Here is a 13,695-nt window from a genome sequence, read left to right on the forward strand (position 1 = left end):
AAAGATTATATTCGTGATTGTACAATATCTATGTATGACCAATAATAGAGTTGCTAATCTCTTTATATATTTGTACAATATATATTGTAAAAAGTGAATGAAAAAAAAAATACAATAATAGAAAATCTGATACAGTTTAGCCCAGAGATTTAATTGTCCAGATGTTTACGCATTATGTCGTTGATTCGTTATTTTCTCGTTCATCATTTAATTAATTATATTACCTTGCATGGTAATCTACATGAAGAAATTTTCAAGTTTAGACAAACATTATCTATCATCTATCTTCAATAACATAAGAAGATCGAATAATAAATAAGCATGTCCATTGTTAAGTCTAGTATGGTTGAGTCTATAATGGGGGAAGATCATGTATAAGTGGTCGCAAGCAAACCGAGAGGCTTATTGTCAAGGAAGACAAAGAAGCACGTATCGAAAAACCCCCATAAAAGCCAATGACACGGGGTTATATATATATATATATATATATATATATATATATATATATATATATATATATATATATGGTATAAGAATTTTAGTTTTTTATTTTGAGGAGAAATGCGATTAAATGTACATGTCACTCATGCAGCCACTTCTTCACATGAGTGCTGTTAACTTTAGGGGCTGTTTGATTTTTAATTTCCCTAGTAAATACACGGAATTACCTTATTATTACTTACTACACCTATTTGAAAGTCGTGAGGATTTACATTTCGAAAATCGGTCCATACAAACGTTGTTATTACTGATTTAAATATGTGGGCCCACCATGATATATATGAGTTATCCACACCATCCATACTTTTAAAAAATACATTTTAAGGTATGAACCCAAAAATGAGGAAAATCAAAAGCTCAATTGGACCACACCTTAGGAAACAATGATCATTAAAACGTCGATTGTTGAAAGTTGTTCTCTCCCTAGGGCCCACACTGATGTTTATTTGTCATCCAGCCTGTTAATAAGGTCACACAATCATGGATAAAGTGGAAACAAAATATCAGTTTGATCCAAAACTTATGGGGTCCTCAAGAAGCTTTCGATGGTAGGAGTTCAATTCCCATTGTTTCCAGTGGTGTGGTCCACTTGATCTTTTGATCTACCTCTTTTTTTGGCTCATGCCCTAAAATGAGTTGGCTAAAGGGATGGACAGCTTGGATAATACACAAATATCAAGGTGGGCCTCACAATTTAACTTTTTTCTCCTCCAGTGACGTAAGGAGTGTTGTAAATGAAAGGTGGCGGTCAAATCACCTTGAAAATCCAACCGGAAATACAGAGGTAAGTAATTATTACCCATTTACCTTGAATTACCTCAGTAATTAGAAAATCAAACAGGCCCTTATTGTAATGGATACTGAATTAAATTGATTTACTTGTCGTTTTCAGTAATTATTGCTTATGAAATCTGAATTGAATTGATATGAATGTGGAAGCAGATGCAGATATGAACGATTAATTGAATGAATATGGATGCAGTTGTGAATAGAGAATTGGATAGATGTGAATGTAGATTATGGTTATGAAAATTGAATCAAATGAATGTGCATGTGGGTGTAAATGTGGATGTAAATGATGAATTGAATGAATGTGGATATAATTATGACTGTGGTTGTGAATGAATGAATTGAATGGATGTAAATTATATTTATGAAATTTTAATTGAATTGATGTGGATATGAACGTGGAACTTAATGTAAATGTTGAATTGTATTAACACAAATGTGGTTGTGAATGTGCATTTGAATGATGAATCAAATGAGTGCAAGTGTGAAAGTGCACGTGCATATGAAAGTGGATGTGAATTTTAAATTGTAGGAATGAAAATGGAAAGGTAGATGCGAATGTTAAATAATATAAATGCAAATATAGAAGTGACTATGGGATGTGAATATTTAATTGTGTGGAGTAAAATACGAAAGTGGATATGAATTTTGAGTTATATAAAAAAAAATATAAAGGTTGATGAGAATGTTGAATTGTGTGAGTGTAAATACAAATGTGCAAATGGATGTACCTTCAAACCCTCTCAGGTGGGATTGTAAAGGTCTATAGACATCACCAACTAAATGCAGGTAGCACCATGGATCCTATAATCTCTATGGATAACATAATAATATGAGAGGAAATCAAATATCTACCAGGGCATTCAATCACCATTGTTTCTTGCAATGTGGTCAATCTTAAAATTGGATCTGCCTCATTTTCGGGCTTATAATCTAAAATAAGCTAATAAAATAAACGGATGGCATGGATAAACAATGACTCATTCAGTACCTCTGTCAGTATTGAAAAGCTCTGTAGGCCCACCACTGTGTATGTATTTTATCAAGTCGGCCATCCACTTTGCTAGCTGGTTTTAGGGCTTATCCCAAAAACGAGTAAGATCCAAATCCCAGGTGGACTGCATCACAGAAAGTCAGAAACAGTAGTAATTGAACACCCAACAAAAATTTTTTCCACAGGGCCATAAAGAGCACCTGGCTAGTTATTGCATGTATCATCCTTACCTTCTATATTTAGCTACAAATGGAAATATTGAAATCGTCCCATCAAGGATATTTTCGGTACAGTCCATCCACCGTGCAACACTACACAACAACAGTCCGATTAACAAGACAATGGGCCCCACTCGTTAGAATTTAAAACCTGTGTATGCTGCCCGATCCGCAGGACACGCACTATGCAGTAATACATGGCAGGTGTGTCTCTCCAGTATTTGTAGCCGTGTATCTATCCTCCCCCACCGTAGATAGACAAATGTATGAAAATACACATGGAATGGATGATCCTAGCCATCTGATTAGTGGCCTCCAAAGATACATGTATAAAACTGAGGGATAAGATTGCATAATAGACATGAATTTTGAATACTAATCCATCAACTCATGACCCATTACATGGACGGTCCCGATTGATAACTCACCCTGCCACGTGTACTTCAAAGATATGGATGTACCATATTCCAGTTCTACCGAGCTCCACCATACTACCTTCCCTTCAATATCCCACTCTTCGAAAATTGGCGGGTCTTCTTAATCTTCCCTCCCATTCAAGCACTAAAATCCATCCATCAGACTCAAACCCGGCAAAAATCACCCAAACCGAAATGGTTTTTCTCAACCGAAATTCTTCCACACGCAGAAAAGCCCCTCCAATCCCCACCGTCGAAGCCACCACTGGCCCACGGCCATCAGGTGATCACGTCCACACAATGCTGGCCGTGCTAGCTGACGCCGGGTGCACTCTTCGCACCCCCAGCGGCCCGCCGCTCCCTCCCTCCGATCCTCACAAGCTCCGTCGCAACCTCGAAAACCGCCTCTCTGCCGACCCTTCGCTCCTCGCCGATTTCCTCTCTGGCTTCTCTTCTTACATCCAAAACCCTGAAAATCTCAAAAGGTTCGGTCCGTCGGAAATCGCTCCATTCGATTCAAATCTTCCGTCGTTCCGACATAAATCCTCTCCCCCTTTTGATTTATTTCTTTCTTTTCAGGGTTCTCATCTCCGGACCGAGCGATGGTGGCGGTGATGCGTCGTCCTCCCGAACTGATAGTCTTGTGCGGACGCTCCTCCTTGTGCCGCTACTACAGCTACAGCTCCAGCACATGCTCCTCGAGAAGCTTCCAGAGCATTTTGGCGACAGTGACACGGTGGGGATGGCTGTTGAAGATGATGTCGCCAGGCTTGTCATCAATCAATTCCGGTGGCTTGATTTCCTCGTCGATTCCAAGGGGTTTACAGACAAGCTGCTGGAAGTGCTCTCGATCTGTCCTCTTCAGCTTAAGAAAGATATCATCGGCTCGCTGCCAGAGATTATCGGCGACCAGAGTTATGGGACGGTGGTCGCTGCCCTTGAACGGATGCTGCAAGAGGACTCGGAGGTCGTCGTGCCAGTGCTTGATTCCTTCTCCAATCTAAACTTGGATGATCAGTTGCAGGAACAGGTTTTGATCTCAGAAGCCCTCATCTTTGCACAGTATACTTGGGCTTTAGATTCCCATTGATCTGTTGTGTCCCATCGTGGTTGGAGCATGCCCAAAATTCTCCTTGATAGGACAATCTTAACCTTCTGATATGTGGACAACATATAGGTGGTTAAGAAGAGATACAATAGTGGCCAGCATTCAAGCGAAAAATGTCTCAATATAGGCTGCTGGGATCTCCCAATATAGGCTGCATCCAAGGTGGGGCTCAGCAGGCAAATGGTCAGGGTCACCAAACCATGGGCCCCCACTTGATAGAATGGGAGGCAGATCTATGCTGTTATAAGGTGTGGCGGCGACGTGTCATATACTTACTTTTAATCTCAATCCTTTTTCTTGTTGTATCATTAACCTTAAAAAAAAATAAAAAATAAAAATATAATAAACTTTAATTTGCTTTGTTTAATGACATTTTGTTTGTTATTGAAGGTGGTCACCATAGCCTTATCTTGTATCAGGACAATCGATGCAGAGGACATGCCATTTTTACTTAGATTTTTATTGCTTTTGGCCACTCCTGTAAATGTTCGAAGGATTATTTCACAGATCCGTGAACACTTAAAATTATTCAGCATGCCGGATCCTTATGCAGCCAGGAACAAGAAGCTTAAAGGTAAATCTCTTGCGGAGAGTGCTGAGGCATCGATTCTTGAGGCGTTGAGATCAAGTCTCCGGTTTAAGAATGTAAGTTGGCCATCGACTGCTGTCGATCTTAGATGGTTTTTGATCTAAAGCATTGCTCTGTTCTAGATCTCTCATCTCTACTTCAATGGCAGATACTATGCGAGGCAATCCTTAAAGAACTGAAATGCCTCAATAAACCTCGCAATCACAAGGTAATTGACGTATTCTTGCTTATGCTCATCTACGCAAATGGTGGGGCCCTGCAAAAGAATTCTGAAAAGATAATAAAAAAGAAAGTTATCGATGGCTGTTTTTCGGAATCTCTACTCGATCAATGCATTCGTGGGAATAGGGAATTAGTACAGGTTGGTTTTGGTCACATCTTCATTAACCAAGTACTAATCACATTTCAATAGATCGTGCTTCATTAAATCTTTGAGATTCCAAGCCTCCTGTCTTTTTTTCCCCCGCTTAATCATTCTTTCAACTGTTTGATATTTTCTTGTAGGACTATTTCACCTCGTTTCTCTCTGTTTGCGAGTATCTACTGGCATGCAAAGAAAAACAAGCAATAGAGTTTGGCATCTATATGTATATGTGTCTGTTCGAAGAGTTTGCAGATACATACTCTAGACAAGAAGTAAGAACTATAATCATGTTAATATTATCCATGACATTTCTTCTTAGCCCTTTGCAATTTAAGCACCAGGCCCCACATTCAATGATGCTCTTAGCCATTGAAAATGTTATCTTGTGTATATATGTGCAGATTTTAGGTGCACTAGTCACCCATATTGGCTCTGGAATTAGTCACGAAGTTAACTCTGCTCTAGAGACCATGATTCTGCTGGCATCAAAATATTCACAGGATATTCTTCCACTTTCTTCCTATATAAGTGGTACCTATAAATAGATTGGTGCATTTTTTGCTTTTGCAACATCTAACGCTAACTATAATGGATTGGAGCTACTGCACAAAGCTTGTCTTAATTTCTTCCTTCTCTCATGTTTCAGGTATCTTGGATTATCTGGAGGGTTTCAACAGCACGAATCTGCATAAGGTTATTAGCCTTGAGATTATGCTCCTTTGAATGACTTCGTGCATACTTGAATTGGCTTAGTCACCATCAATTATTAATTTGCAGGTCTATGAAGTCTTCAGCCATTTGGCATTGTCGGCTCGCCCCAATGCTGATTCTGTTGGCTCTTCAATTGCAAATGAACTTTTGATGATTGTAAGGAAGCAGGTGAGTGACATACCAAGTCGACTGTGAACAAGTCCTGATTCTTCTTCCTTCTTCTTTTGGCTTTATTTTTGTGCTGTCTAGAGAATGTGCACTGTATTTATAGTTTTGCATGGATCGTTGTAATTGAGCAATGCAAGTGTGCAGGTTGGTAATCAGGACTTGAAGTACAAAAAGATGGGCATTATTGGAGCTTTGAAATTAGTAACCTTTCTTGGCGATGCGAAGTTTGCTACTTGTCTCTCGTCATCTCAGGTGTTTATCAAATGCATTGACTTCAGAACATCCATACCTCCTTAATCTTTTATACTGATTTTCTACATGCTTCTTTATATCACATATTGTTGATTTTAACGACTGCCTTGTAGCTTCTGTTTGTTTCTTCACATGCTCAATGAGGAATTTGTAGTTAGGAGATTTGTGTAGATCATGCACCAAGTACAGAAGCATTTTGCATACATTTATGTGTATTGTAATTTGTAAATAATTGAGTGTATTGTAACTTTGTAAGCACTAGTGATGAAAGGATTCATTGGTGGCTGGGTATGAATTAAGTACAAATATACTTATATACAACTAATAAAGAGAGATACTTTTTGACTTGGGAGACAATTTTGTTAACCTAAAAAAAGTGGGATATTTGCTCTCTAAAGTAAGGGCTCTTTTTTATTTATTTATACGTAGGATGCATTGAAAGGAGTGGGAGCTTTTAGGAAGAAATTTTTTGGCTATTTGATGCAAGGATTTCATTGTGGGTTTACTATAGCAGCCCACAGTTCCTCCTTACACACTGCAATAGATAAAATGCAACTCAATTGCAAATTTAAACAGTACTGTTGGACTAACATCACACTTGTCAATCTTGAATGCCACACAAGGAAGTTGAGAATCACCTCTAAAAAGTTGAAGTTATTGCTCCCAAGCAATAAACAAAGTTATTTTTCCCCCCTTCCTAGTTCTTCGTCCTTCTCTTCTTATGTTTCTTTGTATCACTATTTTGCCATTCTTTTTGACAGATGGTAGAATCAGACGTTGCCCATGGTTATGCTTGTTAAATATCAGTATCTAGGTATTAAGGATGGAAGATGATCAAAAGAAGCCTCACAAAGCATTGGGATTCAAGGGAGATACGAGAGGAGACTAGAGAAGAAGTGCTCCCACAAAATTGCATGGATTCGATTTGGCGCTTCCATGGTTTATAAAGAAATCGCTTTGTAGACACCCACTTCGTTTAGGGTCTAGATCTATTGCCTCTAGTAATCATTGAAAGAGGGTCTTGTGGAGTTTAATCTTTGGTTGCAGAAATTTTAGCTGTGTCTAATCCGACCTAATACAAGCCTAATCTAGCCAAATCTGGACAAACCTAAAGACTATTCTAAGTCCAAGTTGGCCAACAGGTGAGTCACCACAAGGATGGAGAGTGTGGAGCCCAGTTGGTCTGGGACCCTCGCCCGTTATTTTTTTAAAATATCTCTAGCTGGTGAAAATAAGATTTCTGCCAGCTTGATTGTAATCAAAGTATGTAATAGTCAGTTACAGATAGCATTTGATTGTAATCAAACTATGCAATAATCAACTACATTGTGCCCGTGGGAGTTTTATGCCCAGCCTGGATAAAGGAGGGTTGTGTCAGGTTGACAGTTGGTGCCATAACTTCCAACATGAACCCAAACAATATGACATTCCAAACTCATGCTAGGGTGTATTGTAAGTTAGGTTGAGTGGAATGGTGTAAATGATTCATGTAGCCGAGCCCATGTAGTAGGGATAAGGCTATGATGATGATGATGATCCTTTCTGGGTGGAGGGAATCTATTCTCTGCTAGCCAGAGCTCTTTTGGAGATCTGTGTGGTGAAAATCTTTTTCCACTAGCCTTGTTGCCTTTCCTACAAAATGCCATTTCGGCCCTCTTTTCTCTTACTTCCGGAATCCCCTTTTTTTGTGATCTTTGGGTCCATTTTGTAGCCCATCAACCTCTACAATAGGCCCTAGATCATCCCAATCTGAGTCTTGTACATTAATTGGCGGCACACTCAATCGGTATGCAAGAGTTGTCTACTGAAAATTTGTAGAAATTACAAAAATGCCATTCTGATTGTTCAACACCCAAAGCTCCATTTCCCTCCATCTTTTGAACTTCTCCTCTACACAAATTACCCTTAAAATCTGCTAGTCAACCAATTCACATTTCTAACTGACTTTGCTTGTGAATTCCCCATTTAACCTCATTCTCTCTTTCATTCAAATTTGATTTCTTCTAGAAACTCAATCCTATAGCATATCCATCAGGTTCCTCTCCAAATACCCCATTACCATCTCAAGATTCTATAAATAGCCATCCTCTTAGAGAATAGATTCTCGGCTATTTGAATTCTCAAACCAAACGTGTTCCCCCTTTCCCTCATTACCCAATCTCAGGACTTGTTGCAGCTTCTGCAACCAAAAGAGGAAAACTTAGAAATTTGGACAATGATGATGATAAAAGTTGCGAGGAGCTTAGGACATAGATTTGAGATCTTAGAGCTCTTCCAACAAGTGAAGGCTAGGGAGTATGCTTTAGCCTAGCTTTGGGACACAACTCCAGTAACCTCTCTCAAGGAAGAGGATCTCTCTGATCTTTAGACCTTTCCTCTCTCCTTTGCAAATTTCAAGTCCAAGAGCAATCAAGAGCCTTGATGGCAAATCCATACCATCAAGATTGGAGCTGAAGAAGGATCCACTACACCAAACAAATTCACTTACTTTCTCCTCTATTGTTCTTATTTTCTTCTTTTTCTAGGGGTGCAGGAAATTCGTACTTTTGGAAAGTCGAATTTTGTTTATCACTGATTAGAGACCCTCTCGTGGGTGGGCAAGGGTGCTCAATACTTTTTGGAAAGCCAAATTCATGCAAAGTTTTTATTTTTTATTTTTGGTTTCTAGCTCACCACAAACATTCATATGTTTGGAATTGAGCTAGTGGAGACTCCTTGATGGGGACATCACGTCACGTACACCCTTACGTACGTATCAAAGGAGGAGATGGGCCGCGCCAATTTCCCCGTGGCTAAGCGAGTACTCGTGATCGTGCTAAAGACCCCATGTGCATGTGCGAGCATCGGGAAGACCCCACACTGGGAAGATGCACATGGGCTGCTTTATGGAGTGATCCAGACTGTTGGATTGGAAGGACGTGACGATCGGGCCATTGGATCGCATGGATCACATGATCGGGCCATTGATCGTTGATCGTCCACATCAGTTTTAGACTTTATCATATTTTATGATTTAGTTTGTGATTATTTTATTTTTGGACACATTATGAGTGTTTTAGTTGATTTTATTTAAACTGGTTATTTTCGTTAAAGTTTACAAGACAAGGGGGTTTTTGTAATTTTTGAAACTTCTTGGATCTATAAAAAGAGGGGGGCATGTGACCTCTTTCCCATTGAATTTCGTGATAAAAAAAGAGAAAAGCTCTTGCTTTCTTTTTCCATCTTCATGCGATTTGAAGATACTTCCATGCGATTTGGAAAGAAGATTGGTGCAAGGCTAATCTTCATCAACGGAGGTGTGAGGTCTTCACATATCCCCACACCATCTTATCTTTTCTTCTACATTCGGGTGTTTTCTTTAGATTCTTAATTCTCCCATTCCAAATCTTCGTCTTCCCCCAAACCCAACTTTTCCATGCCCATCCACAATCTAAACCCTAACTGACCTAAACCAATCCTCCCACGCCACCCTTGTGACTGTATGACCACACGTGTGAAACCCACATGCCCCTTTTGGTTTCCCGCTATCATTATATCAAAACTCCTTTCTTCCATCCCTGAAACCCTAACCCTAAACCTAAATTTCCTACTTTCCCAAATTACCAAAACTATAATTTTCACCCTAGGTTGTATTAGGTTTCCTATTTTGAAAAATAGACTATATCCTATGCTAATTGGATGTTCTTACATCCATTAGAGCCTAGTTTCTTTTTATTTAATGATCTTGAGTTACGATGTTGGTAGTTTAGGCTAAAGATTATGCATGGTTTTCTTTTGATTTTCATGATATTTGTGATGATTATAGTGATGTTTGTGTTTTTTTTTTTTTTTAAAATTAAATATCTTAATTCGGCTATTTGATCTCATATGTTACTTAGTTCATGCATCGGTCCTGCATCACTCCTAATTTGTGATTTTCTTGGCTACTAGCCATATTGATTGAGTCCACTACAATGGACAACTTCACACACTATGATGGGAAATTACATATATGCCAGGATGTAAAGGATAAAAGGGATAAAAATAGCTAAAAATACATGTAGAAGTAGAACACAAAGTAATACAAGGCTACAATATATGTACTGCAAGTGTAACATATACTATGTCTCTTCCACGCTCCCCCTTGAATTGATGCCGGGTGTTGTGCAACATCAAATTGCCAACAAGAAAAGCATGATGAGAAAAGGTCATGTCTTTTGTAAAGTGGTTGATCAACTGATTTCAAGAAGAAACACGAGGTAGGCTTATTTGTCCTGCAAAGTAATGCTATTGAGTGAAATGATAGTAAACTTCGATGTGCTTGGTTGTTCCTGAAACACAGGATTAAAGGCAATCTAAATTGCACTAGTGTTGTCTGCATGAAGATGTGTTACAGTAGCTATGATAACCCCAAATTCTTAAAGAAGCCCACATAGTCAGATAATTTCACTAGTAGCTGACACCATTTCACTAGTCATATAAGCCCAAATGATTTTGAGATAGTTCGTTGCTTTTCAAATTTCCGTGAGGTGAGATAAGGGCGAAGTAGTACACACTAGCCAGCAATAGATTTCTGGAAATTAAGGCAATTGGCTCAATCTTCATTGACATAGGCAATCAACTGAAAGGGGAAGGGGTGAAGGAAAGAATAAACCATGTCCTGTAGTGCCAAGAAGATTTTTGATAATCCAGTGAACAACATTGAGATGTGGGATATTAAAAAAAGAAGAAGTAATTGAGATGTGGGAGTTGAGGTTTCACAACAATTTACTGTTTATGTTGATAGCATGTGCTGTATCTGATTTGATCATATTGAGGTAAATGTGACTTACCACAAGTCTCTGAATCTTTTTCCAAACAGTTTCCCACAAGTCTCTATATTGTGTAGGATCATTTAGAGGTCTTCGCCCATCATTCTGAAACCTGAGTTCAGTTACATAGGAGTTTCAAGAAGATGATTGTAAGTCAAATTAGCAAGAGCTATTAGATCTTCAGCATATTTTCTCGCTTGTAAAAAATTCCTTTTGGTGAGACGGAAACTCGAAGCCTTAAGTAGGTTAAATGGCCTAGATCCTTCGTATTTAAAAAACTCATGAGATGGTTTATTATATCAGTAATACCTTAAATATCGTCTACATAGATGAGGAAAATAGTATGCCTTCTAGAGGTAATCTGATGAAAACTGAGCGATTATGATAATACAATGAGTAAGCATTTCTGCCAAGATATTCAGACTACAGCCCAAATTCTGATTAGTAGATATGTAGGATAAGAATATCCAGTTGGTGGATACATAAACTTTTTCTTACAGATCCCCATGGAGAAAGGTATACTTAGCGTCCATTTGGAATAAAAGGCCAATGAAATGCTGCAATAATAGTGAAAAGAGTCCTAAGCTCTGTCATTTTAGCATAAGAGTGAAGGTCTCATTGATGATTCCATATTCTTGCTTGTACCTAGAGCTGTACACGAGCAGCCTAAGCTCGGTAACTCGCTCGACTCGGCTCGAAAAAGCTCGACTCGACTCAGATCGAAACGCCGTTCGAACCGAGTCGAGCCATATTTTGGGCGCTCGGAACATTTTGAGTCGAGTCCGAGCTGGACGTAGCTCGACTTGGTATTAAGCTCGACTCGGCTCGACTCGACTTATACATAAAGTTTTTTTAAAAAACCCTACCCAGTCGCCCGACCTACTCGTACGCCCAAACCAGCAGGTCCGTCTACGAGTTGTCCGTCCGGCCACATGTCTCCTCTCATTTACATGTGTCACACAAGGCTGATGTGGCGTGACGCTTATGCTTCCTCCTTGCTTGTTTTCCAACCAATTCTCCGGAAATCTGATGAACTCATGATCGTTAAACTTGCAAAAGAATCCAGAGATTCGATCTCCTGTCCCGATTTCCAGAAATTTGCAGAGATTCTAGCGAGCAGATCCTCCATGGAAACCGCTGATCTTTAGAGATTTACGAATATGGGAAGATCCGAGGAGAAAACAGCTGATCGGCGATCTTTGTCGTTTGTTCACTATCAGGTGTTGAAGATCAGAGAAGAAGATTCGCATCTCGGAGAGGACATCGGCGAGGGTTTGAGTACGAGAGAAAAGCTCGCTTTCCTTAAACTTAGCTCGTAGATGGATGCTCTGTTCTACTCGGCTCGAACTCGACCGAGCCAAGCACGAGCTGCTGTTCCGAGCTCGAAGGCCGAGCCGACCCGAGCATGAGCCGAGACTCGAGCATGAGCTGGGCAAAGCTCGGCTCGGCTCAACTCGACTCGTGTACACCTCTACTTGTACCCTTGAGTAATCAGCCTGGCTTATTGTTATTTTTTTTCTCTTCTGAGGGTCCATCAGACTCTTGTTTGATTGAGTACGCCCATCTACTTCCTGTGATTTGAGCATTAGAGGGACATTGAATGAGATCCATGTGTGGTTTGCTTTTTGGGATGCCAATTCATTTGTGACAACATCTTATCCAAAATTTTCTTTAATGGACTGTTTGGAGGAAGGGACATGAATAGAATCTATAATTGTGAAAAGAGACAATCGACTGTCATGAGAAGAGCACTTTAACTGAACTGGAGGTAAAGAAGTAGAAGAAAGAGGACTAAGTACCTGTAATGGTAGGAGGATTGGTCAAAACATGAAGTTCTGGTGGTGGCTTTGGTGAAGTTTTTCTTCTCTTCGGAAATAGACACACTCTACAACTTTGTTGGAGAAGTAGATTCCGAGAAAACAGGTAGGTAAGAGACTCTCTCTCTCTCTCTCTCTCTCTCTCTCTCTCTCTCTTTGGGTTAGCTTGTTAGTACACACCCCACTGTCAGTACACACTCCACTGTTAGCCACCCCCACTAGGGAATCGATACCAAGACCTCAGTGTTGAAATGTATCAGAGGGTCAAAATGGGCGATGCGGATCAATGATTAGACAGTCTACTTCTCATGTGGTCCTAGAGAACCACCAATAGAGTTATTGCACATCCATGACCACATTGGCTTTTCCCAATTTTAGAACAGAATAAATGTTCCTAGTTCCATTTGAGCAGGTATGAGATTTTATAAGTTTTTGTAGGGTAGGTGTGACAATGGAGTCTTTGCACACATAAGACCACATGAGCTTTCCCCAATTTTAAAACATAATAAATGTTCCCGGTTCTATTTGATCAAGTATGAGATATTATAAGTTTCCGGCGCAGGTATGTCTCCATAAAATAGGTGTCTAATCCCAAGTTCCCACCCTTGTTTTGTTGCTCATCCCAGTGAAGACTATGGCAAATACAAACTTTATAAAAGACTTCTATTCTATCATATTTATGTTTAGAGTATTTAAACATGCTTCTATGTACTGCTTTTCATCCTTTTTATTTCTAGATTATTGAATGTACACTAATTTTTCTTGCACACCCTTTTTGTAGAAAATAAATAGTGAGGAGGCGTTGGAACTGTTGAAAATGTCTTTAGACTCTTGCAAATTGTCGCCCTTGGCCTTGATTCTATTTTATGATGAAGTGATTGCATTATTGGAGTGTACTACCCTTCAGCCATCAATTATGGAATGGTATGATATTTTCAAGAATCTAAACAAGGAATTACACAATTGCATAATTTTGTT

General features: G+C 39.3%; 1 protein-coding gene across 3 annotated transcripts in view; it reads left to right on the plus strand.

Moving 5' to 3' along the window:
• The first annotated feature begins 3,043 nt into the window (after positions 1-3,043).
• The window catches only part of LOC131242659 (uncharacterized), a 58,296-nt gene continuing 47,644 nt past the window's right edge, over positions 3,044-13,695 (plus strand). For 2 of the 3 annotated variants that reach the window (XM_058241442.1, XM_058241451.1), the window contains exons 1-10: positions 3,044-3,403; positions 3,498-3,948; positions 4,417-4,671; positions 4,764-4,976; positions 5,120-5,251; positions 5,381-5,510; positions 5,626-5,672; positions 5,757-5,858; positions 6,003-6,110; positions 13,499-13,641. In XM_058241442.1, coding sequence (XP_058097425.1) covers positions 3,114-3,403; positions 3,498-3,948; positions 4,417-4,671; positions 4,764-4,976; positions 5,120-5,251; positions 5,381-5,510; positions 5,626-5,672; positions 5,757-5,858; positions 6,003-6,110; positions 13,499-13,641 — 1,871 coding nt within the window. In that variant the 5' untranslated portion in view covers positions 3,044-3,113. The remainder of the gene's footprint in view (positions 3,404-3,497; positions 3,949-4,416; positions 4,672-4,763; positions 4,977-5,119; positions 5,252-5,380; positions 5,511-5,625; positions 5,673-5,756; positions 5,859-6,002; positions 6,111-13,498; positions 13,642-13,695) is intronic. The other variant, XM_058241461.1, reaches the window with a different exon arrangement.

This window comes from Magnolia sinica, chromosome 1 (genome assembly GCF_029962835.1).
Source record: "Magnolia sinica isolate HGM2019 chromosome 1, MsV1, whole genome shotgun sequence".
Classification (NCBI taxonomy): Eukaryota; Viridiplantae; Streptophyta; class Magnoliopsida; order Magnoliales; family Magnoliaceae; genus Magnolia; species Magnolia sinica.